General features: G+C 39.7%; 1 protein-coding gene across 1 annotated transcript; it reads right to left on the reverse strand.

The window, feature by feature from the left end:
• Positions 1–225: 225 nt before the first annotated feature.
• Positions 226–1,698, reverse strand: LOC121250284 (WD repeat-containing protein LWD1). Its single transcript, XM_041149367.1, has one exon. The coding sequence runs from the start codon at positions 1,386–1,388 to the stop codon at positions 351–353; it is 1,038 nt and encodes a 345-aa protein (XP_041005301.1). The 5' UTR covers positions 1,389–1,698; the 3' UTR covers positions 226–350.
• Between the last annotated feature and the right edge of the window lie 18,506 nt (positions 1,699–20,204).

Here is a 20,204-nt window from a genome sequence, read left to right on the forward strand (position 1 = left end):
GCCAACAGTATCTCAGTGATAATCTTATCCGCAACATCCTAAAAGTATAGCTATCTATGAGTTACGGAATGCAGATATTCCTCGTTTTTTCAAGTTTCAAATCGGTGTATGGTTCTCATTGCATTTTGGTTGGATAAAGTAATGACGAGCAGGCAGAGCCGCAGAGGCTCGCATTTGGAAACTTGAAAGACCATCATGAACAGAAACATTAAGCAGACCGCGGGATTGAGAAACTATAAATTGGAATCTAAAAAAGACGAACACACAGTATAAGACAAGGCATGGATCGTTCCATTGCGAACTCAAACCCGCGATATATATAAAATTAAAACATAATCATTCAATACACATCATACCCTAAGTATCTGAAGCTTGGTGGAGAAAGCAATGGCAACCCAATCGGGCTGGGACGAGGACCACTGCAGCTGCTCGATCTCCGCCCCGGCCGTGTACGCGAGAATAGGATCCAGGCCACCCTCGACAGGTTGGCCCATGGAGGACAAGTCCCAAATCAAGGCCTGGGAATCATCCCCGGCCGTGCAGATGTGGCAGGAACTGTGGGGAGCCCAGGCAATAGCATTGACGGAAGCCTGATGCCTCTGCAATTCAACGACAGGTAGCGTGGGGTAGCGGATGTCAAGGACGACGACTTTAGAGCTGTCCATGATGATTGTGGCCATATACCTGGGGTCCTGCTTGTTCCAGCCAAGGCGAACCAAGGGGGTGTCAGGCTCGGAGCTCTCGTAGATGATGGTGGAGTGCTCCTTGTCACGAAGATCGAAGACGCGGACGGAGCCGTCGGCGGAGACGGATGCAAAGACACTGACTCCGCCCCAGGCGATGTCGTATACCTCCTTATCGTGAGCGATGAGTTGGGTGTCGACGATTTCGCGATCTATGTCCCAGATGGTGCAGGTGGTATCGATGCTGGAGGTGCCGATGCGCTTGGGCTCGGCGTCGTTCCAGTCGAAGGAGGTGAGGGGACCGCAGAAGTCGCTGTTCTTGTTTCCGTTGAGGAGGCTCTTAAGCTCGACGCGGTGGTCGTCGGAGATCCGCCACACACGGAGGAAATCGCTGGAGGTTGCGAGAAGGTCGGGTTTCTGGCACTCCTTGTCCGGGATAAAGATGGTCTTGGTGGGAGGGTAGGGATGCTCAAAGGAGAGGTTTGGATCGGAGCGGATCTCACCGTTGGAGTCGTCCAGCTGAACGATCTCCACGCGGTTTGGGTACTGTTCCAGGAGGCTGGCTATAGCCAGCCGGTACTTCTTGTCGCGGCGGACACTCCAGTTCATGGCATAGATGTGCCACGGTGCCTCGTACGTGTATATCTCCGACCGCTTCTGCTGCTCGTCAGAACCGTCCTGATTCGGATCGCTGCTCGCCCCCATATTCCTGTTTACTGTTTAGGGAAAATTGTCTGTATCAGAGCAGAGAGGATTTTATTCTAGGGCAAAAGACTCCCGAAGAAGAAATAAATGGTACTGAAGGGGCTTAATCCATGGAAGAAAATTGAACGGATAAAGTGGTGGCCGCACCACTTTTGCCTGGCAGATGTGCAAGTCTACTCTTTACAGTACTGCATCAGAGGTTGGATCTGGGCCGTCCATCCAGCCAATCCACGGCCATGCACACTTTCGCTAGAACATCCATGAATCAAAATGTCGCAGGAGGAACAAAGGAACAAAGTCAATCGAGTGAAAAATTAAGATAACAAAAAAAATTGGGGATGGTAAATGGAGATAGAATTTTGTGATAGTAGTAAGATGGTTGGTAAATAATAGTGAAATAGTATGAGTTAAGTATTTTTTAGATTTTGAGAAAAGATAAAGAAAAAGTTGAATAAAAAATATTATAAAATTAAAATATTGTTATAATATTATTTTTATTTAAAAATTTGAAAAAGTTTATTTATTTTTTATTTTTTGTTTGAAAGTTTAGAAAAATTATAATGATTAATTTAAAAAAATTATAATGATTAGTTTAAAAGTATTTATATTGTAATAATGTTTAAAAATGAGATAAGATGAGAATTTTAAGATAAAAACTTTTTTCAAACAAATCTTAATAAAAAATTATTTTTTATTTTTTGAAGTTTTAGAAAGAGTAACATTACCTCACCCTCACTTCTGGCTAAAACATAAAGTACATGATAGAAGGCTTTAGTTGTTACAAAAATCCAAAACTTATAACCTTGAAAAAACACCTATAAAGAGAAACAGTTGTTTATATATCAACTAGAAAAGAAAATCCTATACTATGGAAAAACCTTGTCAACGTATCAAATATAGCCCATTAATGCCTGATGGAGGGCAATCCATCTTTGTCCATCTTAAGGAAACTATGCCTGAATTTAAGGCCTCATATCTTTTACCTTAATTTTAGGAATTTTATTGTACAAATTGATTCTAGTTTCCTTTTATGTAATTAGACGTTATGTAAATATTGAATATATATAGAAGCATACTCACCACGTTTGAAGTTTGGTGGTTTGATCAAATCTTCTCATGGTATCACGAGTCCTATCGGATTAGCATCCTCCGATCATTTTTCTTCTCTCCATGGCTACCGAACCCAACCCCACCCTTCTTCCCTTCAACACCAAGATTCACATGGTTAGCATCAAGCTTTCCTGCTCTAATTTCGTCCTGTGGAAGAGTCAATTACTTCCCCTACTTGAAAGCCAAGAATTATTAGGCCATGTGGATGGCACCCTTAAACCTCCCCCACGTTTTCATCCCCCCACCTCTGAGACACCCAATATCAAACACTTGGCGCAGAAGCAAACTGACCAACGCCTCCTAAGCCTCTTGCTCTCCTCCCTCACTGAAGAAGCTATGGCTAAGGTTGTGGGTCTCTCCACCTTACGCGAGATTTGGCTTGCCCTTGAAAACTCCTTCAGCCATCGCTCCAAAGCTTGAGAAATTTGTCTCAAAGACGATCTCCAGTTGATGAAACGTGGCACACGCACGATCTCTGAGTATGCCCGTAACTTCAAATCTCTCTGTGATCAACTTCACGCCATTGGACGGCTTGTCGACGGCACTGATAAATTGCACTGGTTTCTCTGAGGTCTTGGGTCTGATTTCACCAATTTTTCCACCGCTCAAATGGCCTAAAACCCCTTGCCCTGTTTCTCCGATCTCGTCTCCAAAGCAGAGAGTTTCGAACTCTTTCAACAGTCTCTTGAACAATCGGCTCCTCCTTCTGCTGGCTTCACAACCACCAACCACGGCCACGTTCGGTCCAACCAGAGGAACTCCTCCTCTCACCCGCAACAAAGCCATCAAAATGGCCATGGCAACTCTCCCTCCAGCCGCAGCAACGGGCAGCCGAACCAGCGCCTGAACCAGCGCCACCGCTCAAGCCAGGGACGCCGTCCACCACGGTGTCAAATCTGCCAGCAGGAGGGCCACTATGCCAATCGGTGCAACCAGAGGTATGCACGGGGTGACTCTGCCGCTCACCTTGCCGAGGCCTTCAATGCATCTTGTGCACTAAATGGGCCCGAGCCCAGTGACTGGTATTTGGATACTGGGGCTTCGGCCCACATGACCACAGACCTTTCCACTTTGGACCAATCAAGTAACTACACGGGTAAGGATTGTGTAATTGTAGGGAATGGTGCTTCCCTACCCATTACCCAAACCGGTATCATCTTTTCAATCCTCAATCTCCATTTATTAGATGTTTTAGTTGTTCCCCGTCTCACCAAAAATCTCCTCTCAATTAGTAAATTAACATCTGATTTTCCTCTCTTTGTTACATTTACTAATAATTCTTTTACTGTCCAGAATCGTCAAACGGGAAGGGTGGTGGCAACCGGTAAACGAGATGGTGGCCTATATGTGCTGGAGCGCGGCAACTCTGCTTTTATTTATGTTCGTAAGAATAAAGCTCTTCATGCTTCATATGATTTATGGCATGCTCGCCTTTGACATGTAAACCATTCCATTATCTTTTTTTTGAATAAAAAAGGTCATCTTCATCTTACATCATTATTGCCTTCTCCAGCATTGTGGAGTACATGTCAACTTGCAAAAAATCACCGCTTACCTTATGCTCAGAATGAACGTAGGTCATCTCATGTGTTGGATCTTATTCATTGGACATTTGGGGCCCTTCTCCGTCAAATAAAATTTGGATTTTCTTTATTATGTCATATTTATTGATGACCATTCTCGATTCACTTAGCTCTATCCCTTGAAATTAAAATTTGACTTTTATGACATTTTCATTCAATTTCAAAAATTTGTTGAAAATCAACATTCCACCTGCATCAAAATTTTTCAAAGTGATGGTGGTGCTGATTTTACCAACAATCGCTTCAATGCGCATCTTCGCACCTCGGGTATTCACCATCAACTCTCATGCCCATATACACTCGCCCAAAATGGTCGCGCCAAAAGAAAATATCGTCATGTAACCAAGACTGGTCTAGCCCTCCTTTTTCACTCCCATCTTTCCCCTTGCTTCTGGGTTGACGCCTTCAGCACTGCAGCTTACATTATCAACCGCTTGCCGACACCGCTTCTTGGAGTTTAGTCCCCCTTCGAGCTTCTCTATGGTTCTTCACCCAACTATGAAAATTTTCATCCTTTTGGTTGTCGTGTTTACCCTTGTCTGCGTGATTATATGCCTAACAAATTTTCTACTCGCAGCATCCCTTACATTTTTTTGGGTTACAGTCCTTCTCATAAAGGGTTTCGTTGTCTTGACAGCACTACATCTAGGCTATATATCACCCGACATGCTCAATTTGATGAAACCTATTTTCCCTCTCATTCCAGCTCTCACGCTCAGCTCATATCATTCCTTAATTTTTTCAATTTTCTTGAACCCAATCTTCTCCATACCGACCCCCCTCCCTCCTCCACTATGCACCATTCCTCACACATTACTCCATCCGGATCTAAACCGTGTGCTATTTGTACTGACCTAGTGGATGAGTCTTTGCAGGTTCCTCATTCTCTTGCAGGTCCCTCTTCACTGGTCCAGGATCCTAGCTCGTCTTCTGTTGAGACTGCCATTGATTCTCCTGCTCCTGCTCCTACTCACACTCCTGTTCTAGCATTTCCGTTGGGTTCTCACCCGATGCTCACACGAGCAAAGGCTGGTATTTTCAGGACTCGTCATCCGGCAAATCTCAGTGTTTTGGGCTTTGGACTTCTCTATGCTCTTCTTGCATCTACTGAGCCCAAATGCTTCAAATATGCTGCTAAGAATCTTGTCTGGCTTGCTGCCATGGATGACGAAGTTCATGCCCTGCAAAACAATCGCACCTGGATATTGGTCCCTCGGCCTGCTAACACCAACATTGTGGATTCCAAATGGGTGTTTCGGACCAAATATCTACCTGATGGATCCATTGAGTGCCTCAAAGCCCGCCTTGTTGCCAAAGGCTACACTTAGGTACTTGGACTTGATTACATCGATACTTTTAGTCCTGTTATCAAGGCCACTACTGTTCGTGTTGTGCTTTCTCTTGCTGTTACTAATCGATAGCCTATTTGCCAACTGGACGTCAAGAATGCCTTTCTCAATGGTACTCTCACTGAAACTGTTTATATGAAGCAACCTCTTGGGTATGTTGATCCTCGCTACCCCAACCATGTTTGTTAGTTGAAGAAAGCTCTCTATGGCCTTAAGCAAGCTTCTCGCGCATGGTTTCGGCACTTCAGTTCCTTTCTCATTACACTTGGTTTTTCTTGCAACCGTGCTGACACTTCTCTTTTTGTGTTTCATCAGCATTCTAATATTATTTATTTGCTCCTTTATGTTGATGATATTATCATTACTGGCAACAATTCTTCTCTTCTTGACAGCTTCACTCGCAAGCTTATTTCTAAGTTTGCTACCAAAGATTTGGGTTCCCTCAGTTATTTTCTTGGTTTGGAAGCTACCTCCACTATTGATGGTCTCTTTCTCAGTCAACTAAAATATGCACCGGATATCCTTACTCGGGCCCAGTTAATTGATAGCAAGCCAGTTCACACTCCCATGGTCGTCTCCCAACACTTGACTGGAAATGGTTCCCTTTTCTCGGACCCCACTCTCTATAGATCTCTTGTTGGTGTATTACAATACTTGACCATCACACGGCCTGACATTGTTTATGCTGTCAATTCTGTCAGTCAGTTTCTGCATGCTCCTACTACAGATCACTTTCTTCCTATCAAGCATATTCTTCACTATGTCAAGGGCACTCTTTTCACTTTAGTCTTATCTTTCACTCTTCTGCTGTTTCTAGTGTTTTAGTTGCTTACTCTGATGCTGACTGGGCTGGCTATCACGACACTCATCGTTCTACCTCTGGCTACTCTATTTATCTTGGCGATAATTTGGTCTCCTGGAGTGCCAAGAAGCAACCTACTGTCTCCCGTTCCAGCTGTGAATTTGAATATTGTGCTCTTGCGACCACCGCAGCTGAACTTCTCTGGCTCATGCACCTCCTTTAGGACCTCAAGGTTCCCCTTTAGCAAAAGCCACTTCTTTTATGTGACAATAAAAGTGCTCTCTTCTTAAGTTCTAACCTTATCTCTCACAAATGAGCTAAGCATGTTGAACTCGATTATCATTTCCTTCGGGAACTTGTTGTTGCTGGAAAACTTCGGACGCAGTATGTGCCTTCTCACCTACAGGTTGCTGATCTCTTCACCAAAAGTGTTCATCGCCCTCTCTTTGAATTCTTTCGAACCAAGCTTCATGTCTGTTCCAATCCGACGCTCAGCTTGCGGAGGGGTGTTAAGGAAACTATGCCTTAATTCAAGGCCTCATATCTTTTACCTTAATTCTAGGAATTCCATTGTACAAATTGATTCTAGTTTCCTTTTATGTAATTAGACGTTATGTAAATATTAAATATATATAGAAGCATACTCACCACATTTGAAGTGTGGTGATTTGATCAAATCTTCTTAGTCCAGGCCAATCAGGTGACTTACAAAAATGAAAGGAGCATCAACCAGTTGCCTCTATATTACCAACACCATCAGCAATTGTATTTCCCTTTTTATAAATGTGACATAGATCAAAGATATGTCCTTGTTTGGATAGTGAAAGAGTCTCATCTCATTTTACTATCCAAACCGCAATTATGCAGAAAAAGGAGAAATAATGTTTTCCCATTGTTCAAAGTATTGAAAAGGAGGTTGTTTCCTATTTTAAACCAATGCATAGGGCTGCAAACCGACGTGGTAGGTGCGATTTCGATGCAAGACTGATGCTACACCGGCGAGTTTTGGAGAGGCTTAGAGCTGGCCGAATTGGCCAATTTTGGGAGAGAAAACAGGTAGCCTCGGTCTCGGCGTGAATCGGTGCGATTCGTCGGTCTGTCGTCGGCATCTCTGTGAAGGAAGAGGGGAGCGACAGACTATGCCGTTGGTGGGAAGAAGCGAACATGCATATGAGAAAAAACGATGCCATTTCACTTACTTGAGTGAAACGACATCGTTTTATATACATATAATATAAAAAATATATATATAGAGCAGTGCTACATCTCCCAAGAGATGTAGCCCGAAAGTCCACCGAACAGGCAAAAAGTACTTTTTTATTTTTTATTTCTTTTATTTCATCTATTTTTTTAATCATCATAAACATTTATAAAAAAAAATAAAAAATTCACAACATCATTAAAAAACACTTACTTAATCACTAAGTAAAAAAAAAAAAAAAAAAATTCGGGACACATCTTCGGGGCATTTAGCATTTCTGATATATATAACTGGCAGGTTTAGCGGTATGGGTTTGGTTCAGACTGAAACTAAACCGACTAGCATCAGTTTCCTTATTTTTATACTGCCAGTCGACCGGTTCTCTGCCAGTTTCGACCGGATCCGGACTCCGGCGGCCAGTCCCATCAGTTTCTATACATCCCTACCAATGCACAACTAACGAAAAATAGTCTCCACAACTATGTTTGTAAGTTGAAGCTGATAACGTGACCAATTTTTAAATCACTAATCTCTGCATATAAGTTCATTCCAAATACAAGGCAGATGAGAAAGTGTGAACAAACATACCTTCATGACTTCTTATAACACGATCGCATCCTAGTAAACCAGGATTCCTTCCTTTCAGAAACATCATCAATATTGAACTTGAGAAATACCAAGAGGAGGCGGGTGCCATCAGACCAAGAAAGGTTCATGAACTTTTATCTTATTTTTGGTGCGAACATTGTTTGCTCACCTTGGGTCCGAACACTGTCCTATACTATTTTCAAAACATTAATTCTTATTTTATTTTTCTTCAAGTTTCATTTAATTTTAAAGGCAGTCGGGCACATACCCTCCCACTAATTGTTTCTTAAATCTAGCACTTCTGCAAGTGTGTGGTTAGCATTTTTTTATAATGTTGAAGACAAATCACAACTAGGGATGTAAGATTTTTGATTCAGACTGGATGGTTTTGGTTGGTCCAAATCGGAGTTTAATTGGTTTCAGTCTTGATTGGAAATTATGAGATTTAATTTTTATTCCAATCTCAGAGTGGTGTTTTTCACCCCGGACCGGACCAGCTCGACAAAACTAATTATATAAATTTTAAGTAATTTTTAACTAATTTTAATATTGTATTTTATAGTGTATTCTAAATAGTTATATAAATTAATTATGTAATTTTTATTTAGTCTAATTAATTATGGTCACTGACCATATAAAATATTATATACGTTAATAATGGTACATACTCTACACGTAGTTAAACTACTTAAGCGCATTTTTGTAAGATACCTAAGTTGCAAGTATCCACTACCATCATTCATTAATCATACATAAAATATTAATGTGTTAAGATAGGTCATTATGCACAACATCTTACATTGCCTATTTAGTACTAAGTTACTTACTATTAACATCATTAATATGATTATGAACAATCATTTTATTAATGAGAAAGATGATTTAGTTAAAAATTAAACAGTGTCATTTGTTAAGTTAATTAATTAGCCAAGTTGCGTGGCACCGTTTTACGCAACTCAAGTTTTTTTTAGTAACTCCTATGTTGAAACAACTCAGTTTAGATTAATATTGAATCTAAACCCTAAATGCTTCCTAATTCGTCCCTTCAACCTAGTAACTCAAAGCCCCCAACCAAAAAACTCTAGCTTCATTGTTTTTCACTTCAAGCCCTTTTGCAACTCTTTTTTACTAGTTTCCTCCTAAAAAGGATGATGGGGATAAGATAAAGAGTGTTTGTGAGGTTTCTTAAATTCTTTCATGATACAACCTTACATTTTTCAGGTGGTCAATATGTAACTTGTAACTCTTTTTTATGAAACTAGTTACAACTCAAGACACATTTAACACAGAGTGTGAAGAATGAGGACATGTGGTGAGATTAATGGCAATAAATATGAGACAAAAATTTGACAAATATTGTGGTAAGTTTGATAATATTAATATCTTGTTTCATGTGGGCTTGTTCTTGATTCTCGACATAGGATGCAATATCTTGAGTTTTCTTTGGAAACAATGTATGCTCATGATTCTACAAGAGCAATTGAGTTGAAATTGAGGTGAAAAGTGCTTTGACCTATATGTATTATGCGTACGTTGAATATGAAGAATGCCATAGTTATTGTCTACAATAGCAACGCACAAGTTCCTTAACTAAATATGTAACTAGTATAGGAAGTAGAGTTGAGAATAGGAAGGCACTGAGGTTGGCTCAATTTAAGCAGTGGTTGCAATAAAAAAAAACTATTTGAAAAGCAAGTCTCAAAAGTGGATAAATACCTATCTGAAAATTATGGGGAAGATAATGGAAGATTTGACAGTCTAACTTGGTGGAAGGTTAATGTTGTTAGATATCGTATACTTTCAAAAATTACAAAAGATGTTCTTGCAATACCGATGTCTACAGTGACCTTTGAATCCACATTTATCATGGCCAGACGTGTACTTAATCCATTCCGAAATAGTTTATCTCCAATTATGATAGACTTCGATATGGGTATGTTACAGGTTTATTTCTTTTTATATTTTTTTATGATTTATATGTTATGTGAATTTATATAATTTGGTTTGTTTTCGTCTTTATGTATAGAACTTATGGGGGAGGTTGAAGATTCTACAGAGGCATCAGAGACAATGTCCACACCTATTGGATGATTGAGATGAGAAAAACATACCACTATACTAGTTATTTTGGTTAACATGAAAAAAATATTAAAACTAAGATATTTGATTGCTATGTTTTCACAGAAAAATCATTTGATTGTGTGTGGTGACATGTAGAGTTGTACCCTTGTAGTTGTGACTTGTGAGTTATATTAATATGTTTGTAGTGTTGATTTCAATTTGGTCATTTAAGTGGTGATTGGATACATTTCGTCTTATTTTAGTTGTGGATTAATTTGTAATATTATTTTATAAGTATGTGGCTTTTGCCTAGATGCTTGGATTGTAAAAATTTTTATGTATGTTTTTTTGTTCTTTATTTAGAGTTTGGATGTTGCATTTTTTATTATTTCATTTTCTTTATTTATCTGTTTTTAATTTTATTATGATGATGAGAAAAGATGCTATGTCGCTCCAGTTATATTGCTCACTTTGCCCTAATGACGTAACACCATCATGTGGTGCCACACAGTTTATTAAAAAAAATTAAAAATATGAGTATAGAAAGATTACAAGGAATAGTAGCAATACTCTTATTGTTTAACCTTCCTGGAGGGATAAATGGTGATTGTTGACGACATGTTTCGTACCTCGGCAACTTCCCTCGCCCAATGTTGGTGCAAGTGGATAAATTTTATTATCCCGTCGATTTTGTGGTATTGGATTTTCAATTAACTCCTCATTCTGTTTTTCAGGCACCCGTCATTTTAGGGAGGCCATTTTTGGCCACTTCCAACGCTTTGATTAATTGTCGAAGTGGCATTCTTAAATTGACATTTGGAAATATGACGTTGGAGTTAAATGTGTTCAACACTTGTAGGCAGCCACAAGATTTGAAAGAACCCTAAGAAGTGAATTGTTTGGAATCTTTACTTGCTGAAGAATTTTTTTTATTAGAGCAAGAGAGTCAAATGGAACATGTTTTACCTGGAACCTTAGAAAATATTGAGCTATTGGATACTAATGCAGTAAATTCTGGTGCAGGTAACAAAATGGACTCATTGTGGCGATTCAAATTTGAAGATCTGCCACTACAACCCATAAACCAGCAACCATCGGATGAAGTCCCACCATCTCCGATTTTGAAACCACTACCTGAATCGCTGAAATATGTTTTCCTTGGGCCAACTAACACTTTTCCATGTATTGTCTCATCTTCTTTGACAGTTGAGCAAGAGGAGCAACTCCTACGGGTCCTAAAGCAATATAAAGGAGCACTTGGATGGTCGGTTGCCGACATTAAAGGAATCAGCCCCACCATTTGCACACATTGAATTTTCTTGGAGAAAAATTCATCACCAACTCGAGAGATGCAAAGGAGGTTGAATCCTACAATGAATGAGGTGGTTAAAAATGAAGTCTTGAAGCTTTTCGATGTAGGTATCATCTATCCCATCTCGGATAGTCAATGAGTAAGTCCTACTCAAGTAGTTCCTAAGAAATCTGGGATTACAATTGTGAAAAATGAAAAGGATGAGTTAAGTCCCACTAGGACCACCACTGGATGGCGCATGTGCATTGATTTTAGAAAACTAAATGCTGTCACAAGAAAGGACCATTTTCCATTACCATTTTTAGACCAAACTTTGGAAAGAGTTGCGGGCCATAGTTTTTAATGTTTTCTTGATGGCTTTTCGGGATATTATCAAATTGAAATAGCCCTTGAAAACCAAGAAAAAACTACTTTCACTTGTCCGTTTGGAACTTTTGCATTTAGGAAAATGCCCTTTGGACTTTGCAATGCACCCGCCACATTTTAGCGATGCATGTTAAGTATTTTTAGTGACATGGTTGAGCATATCTTAGAGGTGTTTATGGATGATTTTTCAGTCTATGGTGATTCGTTTAATGCATGCCTTACTAACCTCACTGCTGTTTTAGCTCGATGTGAAGAGAAAAATTTGCTCTTAAATTGGGAAAAATGCCATTTATGGTGCGGGAAGGTATTGTTCTTGGTCACATCATTTCAACCCGAGATATTGAAGTTGACAAGTCCAAAATTGATCTAATATCGACGTTACCTACTCCAAAATCCGTCAAGGATATTAGATCATTTTTAGGACATGCCGGGTTCTATAGGCGTTTCATAAAAAACTTTAGCCCCATATCGAGACCTTTGTCTAAGTTGTTAGCTAAGGATTGTGTTTTTAATTGGACTGATGCATGTCAAGTTGCTTTTGAGCCACTCAAATCTATGTTGGTCACTGCACCTATAATTCAACCACCTGACTGATCATTGCCATTTGAGATCATGTGTGATGCCAGTGATTTCGCCATAGGTGCTGTTCTTGGTCAGCGAAGAGGAAAGATTCCATTTGTGATCTACTATGCAAGCAAAACACTTGATGCAACTCAGAAAAATTACTCCACTACTGAAAAAGAGTTGCTAGCAGTTGTTTTTGCTTTGGATAAATTTAGAGCTTACATTTTAGGCTCTCCAATTATTATATTCACTGACCATACAGCTCTTAAATATTTGCTCACAAAGAAAGATGCCAAACCTCGACTAATTAGGTGGATTTTGCTATTGCAGAAATTTAATACCAGCATCAAGGATAAGAGGGGAGTGGAAAATGTGGTTGGCGACCACTTATCACGACTCTTTGTTGAAAATTCTGAACCTTTCGCTCCTATTTCAGATTCCTTTCCTGATGAACAACTTCTAGCTGTTGATTCTTTGCCTTGGTTTGCTGATATTGTAAATTTCTTGGTAACATGACACATCCCACCACATTGGAGTTCTCAAGACATCAAAAAGTTTAAATTGGAAGTCAAATCTTTCTTTTATGATGACCCCTATTTGTTCAAATATTGTTCTGATCAAATTTTGAGGAGGTGTGTGGCCAACAGTGACATTCCACACATATTAAATTTTTGCCATGCTAGTGCGTGTGGAGGCCACTTTTCAGCTAAGAAAACAGGGGCTAAAATCTTGCAATGTGGTTATTATTGGCCCCACATGTTCAAGGATGCATATAATTTTTGTAAAGCATGTGAACCATGCCAAAAGTTAGGTGGAATCACCCGTAGAAACATGATGCCCTTACAACCCATCTTAGCACTAGAAATTTTTGATTGTTGGGGGGTTGATTTTATGGGTCCTTTTCTGTCTTCTTTTGGTTATCTTTACATTCTTGTTGCTGTGGATTATGTTTCCAAATGGGTTGAGGCAATACCATGTAGGACCAATGACCATCGGGTGGTGTTAAAATTTTTGAAAGACAACATTTTCACTCGATTTGGGATACCAAGGGTTTTAATTAGTGATGGAGGTTCCCACTTTTGCAATAAACCATTTGCGACGTTAATGAAAAAATATGGGGTCCATCATAAAATTTCAACTCCTTATCATACTCAAACCAATGGCCAAGTTGAGTTGGCCAACCGTGAAATCAAAGCCATTCTTGAAAAAATAGTCAACCGAAATAGAAAAGATTGATCTTTGAGGCTTTCGAACACTTTATGGGCTCATAGGACAACTTTTAAAACTGTCCTAGGCATGTCTCCCTATCGTTTGGTTTACAGTAAAGCATGTCATCTCTCTATTGAGCTAGAACACAAGGCTTATTGGGTTGTCAAACACTTTAACTTTTCTACTAACAATTCTGGTGTTTTAAGGAAATTGGATTTGAATGAATTAGAAGAGTTGAGACACGATGCCTACAATAATGCCAAACTTTACAAGGAGAAAACTAAGGCTTTCCATGATAAGCATATTCTGAGGAAGAGTTTTTTCCCCAATCAAAAGGTTCTCCTCTATAACTCTAGACTCCATGTGTTTGCCGGTAAACTTCGATCAAAATGGAGTGGTCCTTATATTATTCAGATAGTGTTTTCCCATGGGGCTGTTGAAATCCTCAATCCACACAATGAGAATATTTTTAAGGTGAATGGACAGCGGCTCAAACCTTTCCTTGACCATTTTTCACCAGAGGATACCACTATCCATTTACTGGACCCTGACCCTCCAACCGAGCCTTGATGTTTGACTTATCTGTTATTTTATTTCGATTCTTTCTTACAATTTTTTTTTCTGTTTTTGCTTTTAGTTTCTGCAAGTATATTTTCTCTCTTCTACTTTCCATTGTCTTCCCTTGTTATCTTTTTCTTCTCAGACCAGGTACTTTTTCTTCCCCCTTCATTATCATTTTTTATTTTATTGTTGTTCTTTTGGTATTTTTCTTTTTTTTTTAATCATTGAGGACAATGCTCATTTCCAGTTGGAGGGTGAAAAATCTAATTTTTGCTTTCACATGTTAGATGTTTCTCTTGAATGTTCACTTTTATGAAACTTCTTTGCTAAATTTTCACCTTAGGGTACTTTCACTCCCACCACTTGGTCTCTAATGAATTAAAATGGTGGAATCTAATTTTTGCAAAGTTGCTAGTTTTCAAACTTCTCTACCTAAGATCAAACAATGGCAGCCTTGGGCTACACTAATCCCCATTGGTTTAGATTTAAGCTCAACTCAAGACTTTGTAATAATCTTAGCAACTCAAACTTAGACAATGTGGTCCAAAGCTATTGATTGATGACCCCAATAGACACAAGCAGATATTTTTGTTGTTTTGTTCGATGTCAATCAGTGGTTTTCATCCTAATAACTAGCAAGAACTGCAATGAACTATATCTTAATGGCCTAGGAAAAGTGAATGAGAAACTCCATTTAAAAAAAAAAGAGAGTAAAGGAAATTGGAGGTAAAATAAATGAGAAAAGGGGCAGGCCAGAGATCAAAAAAAAAAAAAAAAAAAAACACATTTGCAGGTACATAAGAAAAGGCTGCCTATCACCGGGATTTTTTTTTGTAAGAAAGAAAAAGATCTTTCAAAGTGTGATAACGTGAAAGCTACCAATGTAATGGTTTTGAATTGTTGAAAAGGCCTTTTGGTTTTTCTTGAAAAGTTACTGGTTTGAGACTACTGTGAGAAATCCTGAAAACAACGAATGGTAATCTGTTCACACACTTGAAGCACTCAAAAATCTGCGGCTTAAATACATTTCCCTAGCTTGAGTTCTTGAGAATTTTATAGGCATTTGTGTTGAGCTATAATCTGACCTAACTACATTCCAATGCCCAAGATTTCAATACGATTTGATCTTTTGTAGAGATTTTTGAGTTCAGTGAACTTGTAGGGCAGCTTCATCCTTCATTTCTTTTTGCCGCATTGTTTGCTAGAGACTAGCAAAAAGCTAGTTGGGGGGTGTGATAAAGTGTTGTAAATGCATAATTAAGTTGTTTAAGCGAATGATATATTCATCAAATAAGAGTTAAGCAACTTAATTACACATCAAATTTTAGTATCAGACTCCAAGTCAATGGATGCCAATATTTTTTACACAAAAGTTTCACATTTGCCTCTAAAATAATTAAACACTCATATCATAATTATATGTGCAGGGCATTTATGGAAAGGATGAGAGCAGATGGCATTTTTGGAAGATGAAGTGTGCTAATTCATGAAAGAGAGAGGGGTATCACGCAGAAAGGCTAGGTCACTTGCCAGCAAGTGCTGGGCAGATTCACGCACGGCAAAAGAGCAGAAATGGAGGCGTCCTCAAGTGCGGAAGTGGAGCAGCATATTGGAGTTGGGCTACACAGCAACGCGTGCCACGCAGAAATGCAGGGGCTGGATCACACGAAATGCACTGCAATGGAGGCTGGATCGTAGCCAAACGCAGGGCAAACCCACTCACGCGAGATGCTGGGCTGAGAGCAGCGCACTGCAGATGAGTAAAAAAGGCAGGCTGGAACGTGGCTTGAGCAGATTCACGCACGCGGGCAGTGGACTAAAATGTAGACTTGGAGACGTGAAACGCAAGGGAGCTAGAACGAGACGGATACACAGTATAAAAGGAAGATTTTTGCTGTGCGCCGGTGCTTTTTTTCTTCTTCTTTGGTTTTATTTTTTTGCTTTTACTGGGAGGAACCTTCGGCTACAGCATTTTTATTTATTTTTATTCCTGCAATTTTTGTTTGGAGCAGTAGATAGAGATGTTAGAATTTAATCCTTTTGGGCGTTTTGTTAATCTAAAGATGATAGGCTAGATATTTAGCTTGGGATTCAAGGAGTAACCCATGACTGTTTGGGGTTGGATTTTCTTTGATATTTTGTGATTTTGATGATTAACTTGTTGGATTACTTTTCAATTTGCATTTAGAAAGGATTGAAGTTCTTTGTTCTTGGTTTAGCTCAGTTGTAGACGTAAAGGCACAATTGATACTTGACCAAGTAACAAGACTTTGATGGTTTTCTTTCACTGTTTTTTCAGTTGTGAGATAATCTGTCAAGTGGTTTTATTATACTAAAAAGTTGTAGTTCATTACTATATTATCCGACCATGATTTCTAGGAATGAGAGAATGGTTGAGAGAAGATAAAAAGAGAAGTAAATCCATCACCAAATCAGTGGGTGAAAATTGAATCCCAAGTGTTTGTTTTATTGCTTCTTACAAGTTTAAGTCAACCTCTATACATTTCATTTAAATCTCTTGATTCTTAGTAATTTTAGAAAAATAGATTTACATTTATTTTCAGCTTTACTCATGCTCGAACTTCCAGAACAGCCAACAATTTCACTCTTGATTCAATCCACACTCCCTTAGTAAATAGCCCCATTTTGGTGTCGATATAGTTAGTGGTTACCCTTTGGAATTTATTTCTCATTTCTTATTTTTTTTGTTCATTGCTAGATCATTTAGTTTAATGTTTTCTTATCCTTTAAAAATTTATTGTCACCATAAACGGTAATATGTTGTCTTGCGAATATGAAATGTCTACTTAATTCCTATTGTCCTTGTGAAATCGATCTTGAGATTTACCCTTGTATTACTTTGGCAGCTTCTATGCTTGGAAGTTGAAATTAAAAGCTGATCAGTCCTACTCCCTGTGGTAGGTGGGTTGGGGGGGGGGGGGGGGGAGTGCACCCACTACATGATTTTTTGAGAAATGTGAGTCTTCACGTAGATTGTTTCTTGTTATCGTCTCTATGCATTTAATGTGGTGTGATCTCCAGCTACCCATGAGAGTTGTCGCGTGCATTAGTGATGTGACAACCTCTTTCTGACGTGTACCCGTAAGCTGGGCTCCGGTCTTCATCCTTTTAATATGGAGAGACGAGCTGTCCATAGTTAGATGGGCCATTGAGGAGGGGAATCTCAACGGTTGGAATAAACACCCCTCTCAGTTACCCAGCAAATTCCCGCAGCACACGTATGGTGAGAAGTTAAAGTTTTCCTGCCTTGCCTTCAGACTTTGTCTAGGCGATGTGGTGGGCCACACATGCGGCAATCGTTAGTAGCCCTCCTTGCATATGGGTCATCAAGTAACTGTCAAGCTCAACCTGCTTCTGATGGATTGGTTCGCGTCCGTCACGCGAGTGAGTCCCTCTTTCGTGTCTACGGTTTCGTGTGACAATTTATCCACCTTCATTGCGTGCAATGAGGATCTCAAGATTCAATTTTTATATTTCCTTTCTTACGATTCCTATCTCCTACAGGTGTTGGGCAGTTCATATATCGTGAGCCCTTATTTAAACCCCAGCTTCCTCATCCTTTTCAGTTTCCTCTTTTTTTGCTTCATTTGTGAGTTCTCTCACTCATTTGCTCAGCCTTCTAGACTCTTTGTCGTTTCCCTCTTTTGCTATTTACGATTCCAGTCACCTTATTTCTCCATCTTTAACTTGTCAATCGCTCTTAAGTACATCACACGCTCTGGCCCAAGGGCTCATGTTGTGCCCGCCTTGAGGGCTCATGCTCTATCCAACCTGAGGACTCTTATGGAGAAGTTGAGGGCTATACTCACCTTTAGGTTTGTGGGAGCTCGCTATGATAACTAATCCTCTACGACCTCTCCAGCGAATCTTTGCTTGATAAGAGGGTCCTATGACATCCCTGATTCTGTGGTGTTGGAGGGTCCTGAACCTTGTTTTGGGGCAATGGATTTAGATGGCTTTGCTGAGAGGGTGGCTTTATTATTCCCTCGATGTTCGTAAATGGGTTGCAATTTCCCTTTTGTCTGTCCGTGCGGGCAGTTCTGGATATATTCAACTTGCCCCTGCTCGACTTCACCCGAACGCTTGGCAGATCCTAGTCTCGTGCTGCGTGGTCTATCACATGGTATTGGAGGCTAGGGGCTAGGAGTATCAAGATCTGACAACCAAGGAGTTTCTTCCACTGTTATTAATATCGTACCGTACCAGCCGATACAACCGGTATTTTCCGTACCGGCCACTGGGCCGGAACAGGTACTATATATATTTCGTATCAGCCCAAATACCGACCTGTACTAGCCGTACTGGCCAATATTTCGGCCTGTGTACAGGCCGATATTTCGATCTTAATTTTTTTTTTTCATTTTTTCACACTACAAGCTCATTTTTTGACCCCTAATTCAAACTAGGCTGTTTATAATTTATATATATGTATTTATATATAATTTATTTATATATAGACTATTATTTTGAAATATAATTTATATACATATATTTATATATATAATTTATTCATATATCGACTATCCCAAAACGGTACACGAAACGGTACCGGTACCGAAATATTTCGTTCCAGTGCTTTGACTAATACGGCATCCGGTACGGTATTCAAAACATTAGTTTCTTCACATGCACGGAGTGTTGCGGCTTGAAGACAACTTGTGTAGTTTTTAGGCACAACGCTGAATTAGGTTACTCGTTTAAAGACATACTTTTCTCGCGTCAAAGATGGGTCCAAACGTTTCTTCTTAGTGTATGACCGGGGTTGGGAATTTCCTAAGGGTAAGGCCATTCACTAAGAATTTCTTATTCATGCCATATGGAGAGTTGTCTCAGATGATAAGGATATTTCCATCACTTTGTCAAAGCTGGAGGAGGCTCGACTGGCGACCATTAAACTACAAGCTTCATGTGACAATAACCCAGCCCGATTTAGAAACACAAGTTGCATCTGTTTTTAGGTTTTACAGAAGGGTACACGACAAAATGAGTGGCATGTTTGTAATAACACAAAGCTTTTGTTATAGACATATATTACGGAAATATCACGAAAGGCAAGCCATATTTTCTGAGAATAGCAAAGTCACAAGAGGAGAGCATAGTGCGACGGAGGTCATAGACTTACCAAGAGAGCAACTCGTGACGGCGGATCTGAGTGGAGTGTCAAAACCCCAACTTTAGTGGCCCATGTCCAAGCTGCCAACCATGCCATGACAAGCCTTGACGGGCCCATGGCTGATGCCTTGACATTGTAACTGACAAGGCTGGATAGCCCTATCGCCCATGCCTCGACACTGCCACTGACATGCCTCAACAGCCTCACGGGCCAGGCCTCGACATCTTCTGGCAAATTTCTTTATGGATGGTTTGTTTATTCTTGAGATCATTTCGATGCCTTTGCACAGGGGCTTCTTGGGTGCAATTCGTGAATCCCAAGGAGAGGACCATCACCTTGCAATTCGTGAATAAATATTGTTTCATTTATCTATCTTTTTCATCACCTTGCAATCTGTGAATATGTGTTGATTTCCTTTATCTATCTTATGAATCTTTTCCATTCACTATCCAATTATCCATTGTTTGTTCATATGTTTTCTAGTTTGTTCATACATTTTCTTGCACTTTCTCACCCAACAAACACATATTAAGCCTCCATCAATCCAATTATATATCTCCCTTATTTTCCATATTCATAAAACATAATCTTCCTCCATCACAATAGCCCTAGCCGAAATCCCTAGAGTCCCATAAGGGTTTCCTAGATTTTAAGAATCCTCACCATATCTTCCATATCCAAATCACTATATTTTAGTAACAACCTAAGACTCATTTTAACCCTAAAAGACCTTCCATTCTTGCCTTAGCCGAAACCCTACCAATCCCTAAATCATCTCCTATCATTTAGGATTTCATCTTACACCTTCCAATCCATAAATTCTAGGAACAACCTTAGAACCACTCAATTCCACCAAAGACCTTCATCTTCTTCCATAACCGAAATCCCTCATCCCTAAATTGTCTCCTACAATTTAGGAATCCTAGCCTCACTCATCTACATCCTTCCAAACCCTAGCATATCATCCTACACGCCA

Source organism: Juglans microcarpa x Juglans regia, chromosome 2D (assembly GCF_004785595.1).
Source record: "Juglans microcarpa x Juglans regia isolate MS1-56 chromosome 2D, Jm3101_v1.0, whole genome shotgun sequence".
In the NCBI taxonomy this organism is placed as follows: domain Eukaryota; kingdom Viridiplantae; phylum Streptophyta; class Magnoliopsida; order Fagales; family Juglandaceae; genus Juglans; species Juglans microcarpa x Juglans regia.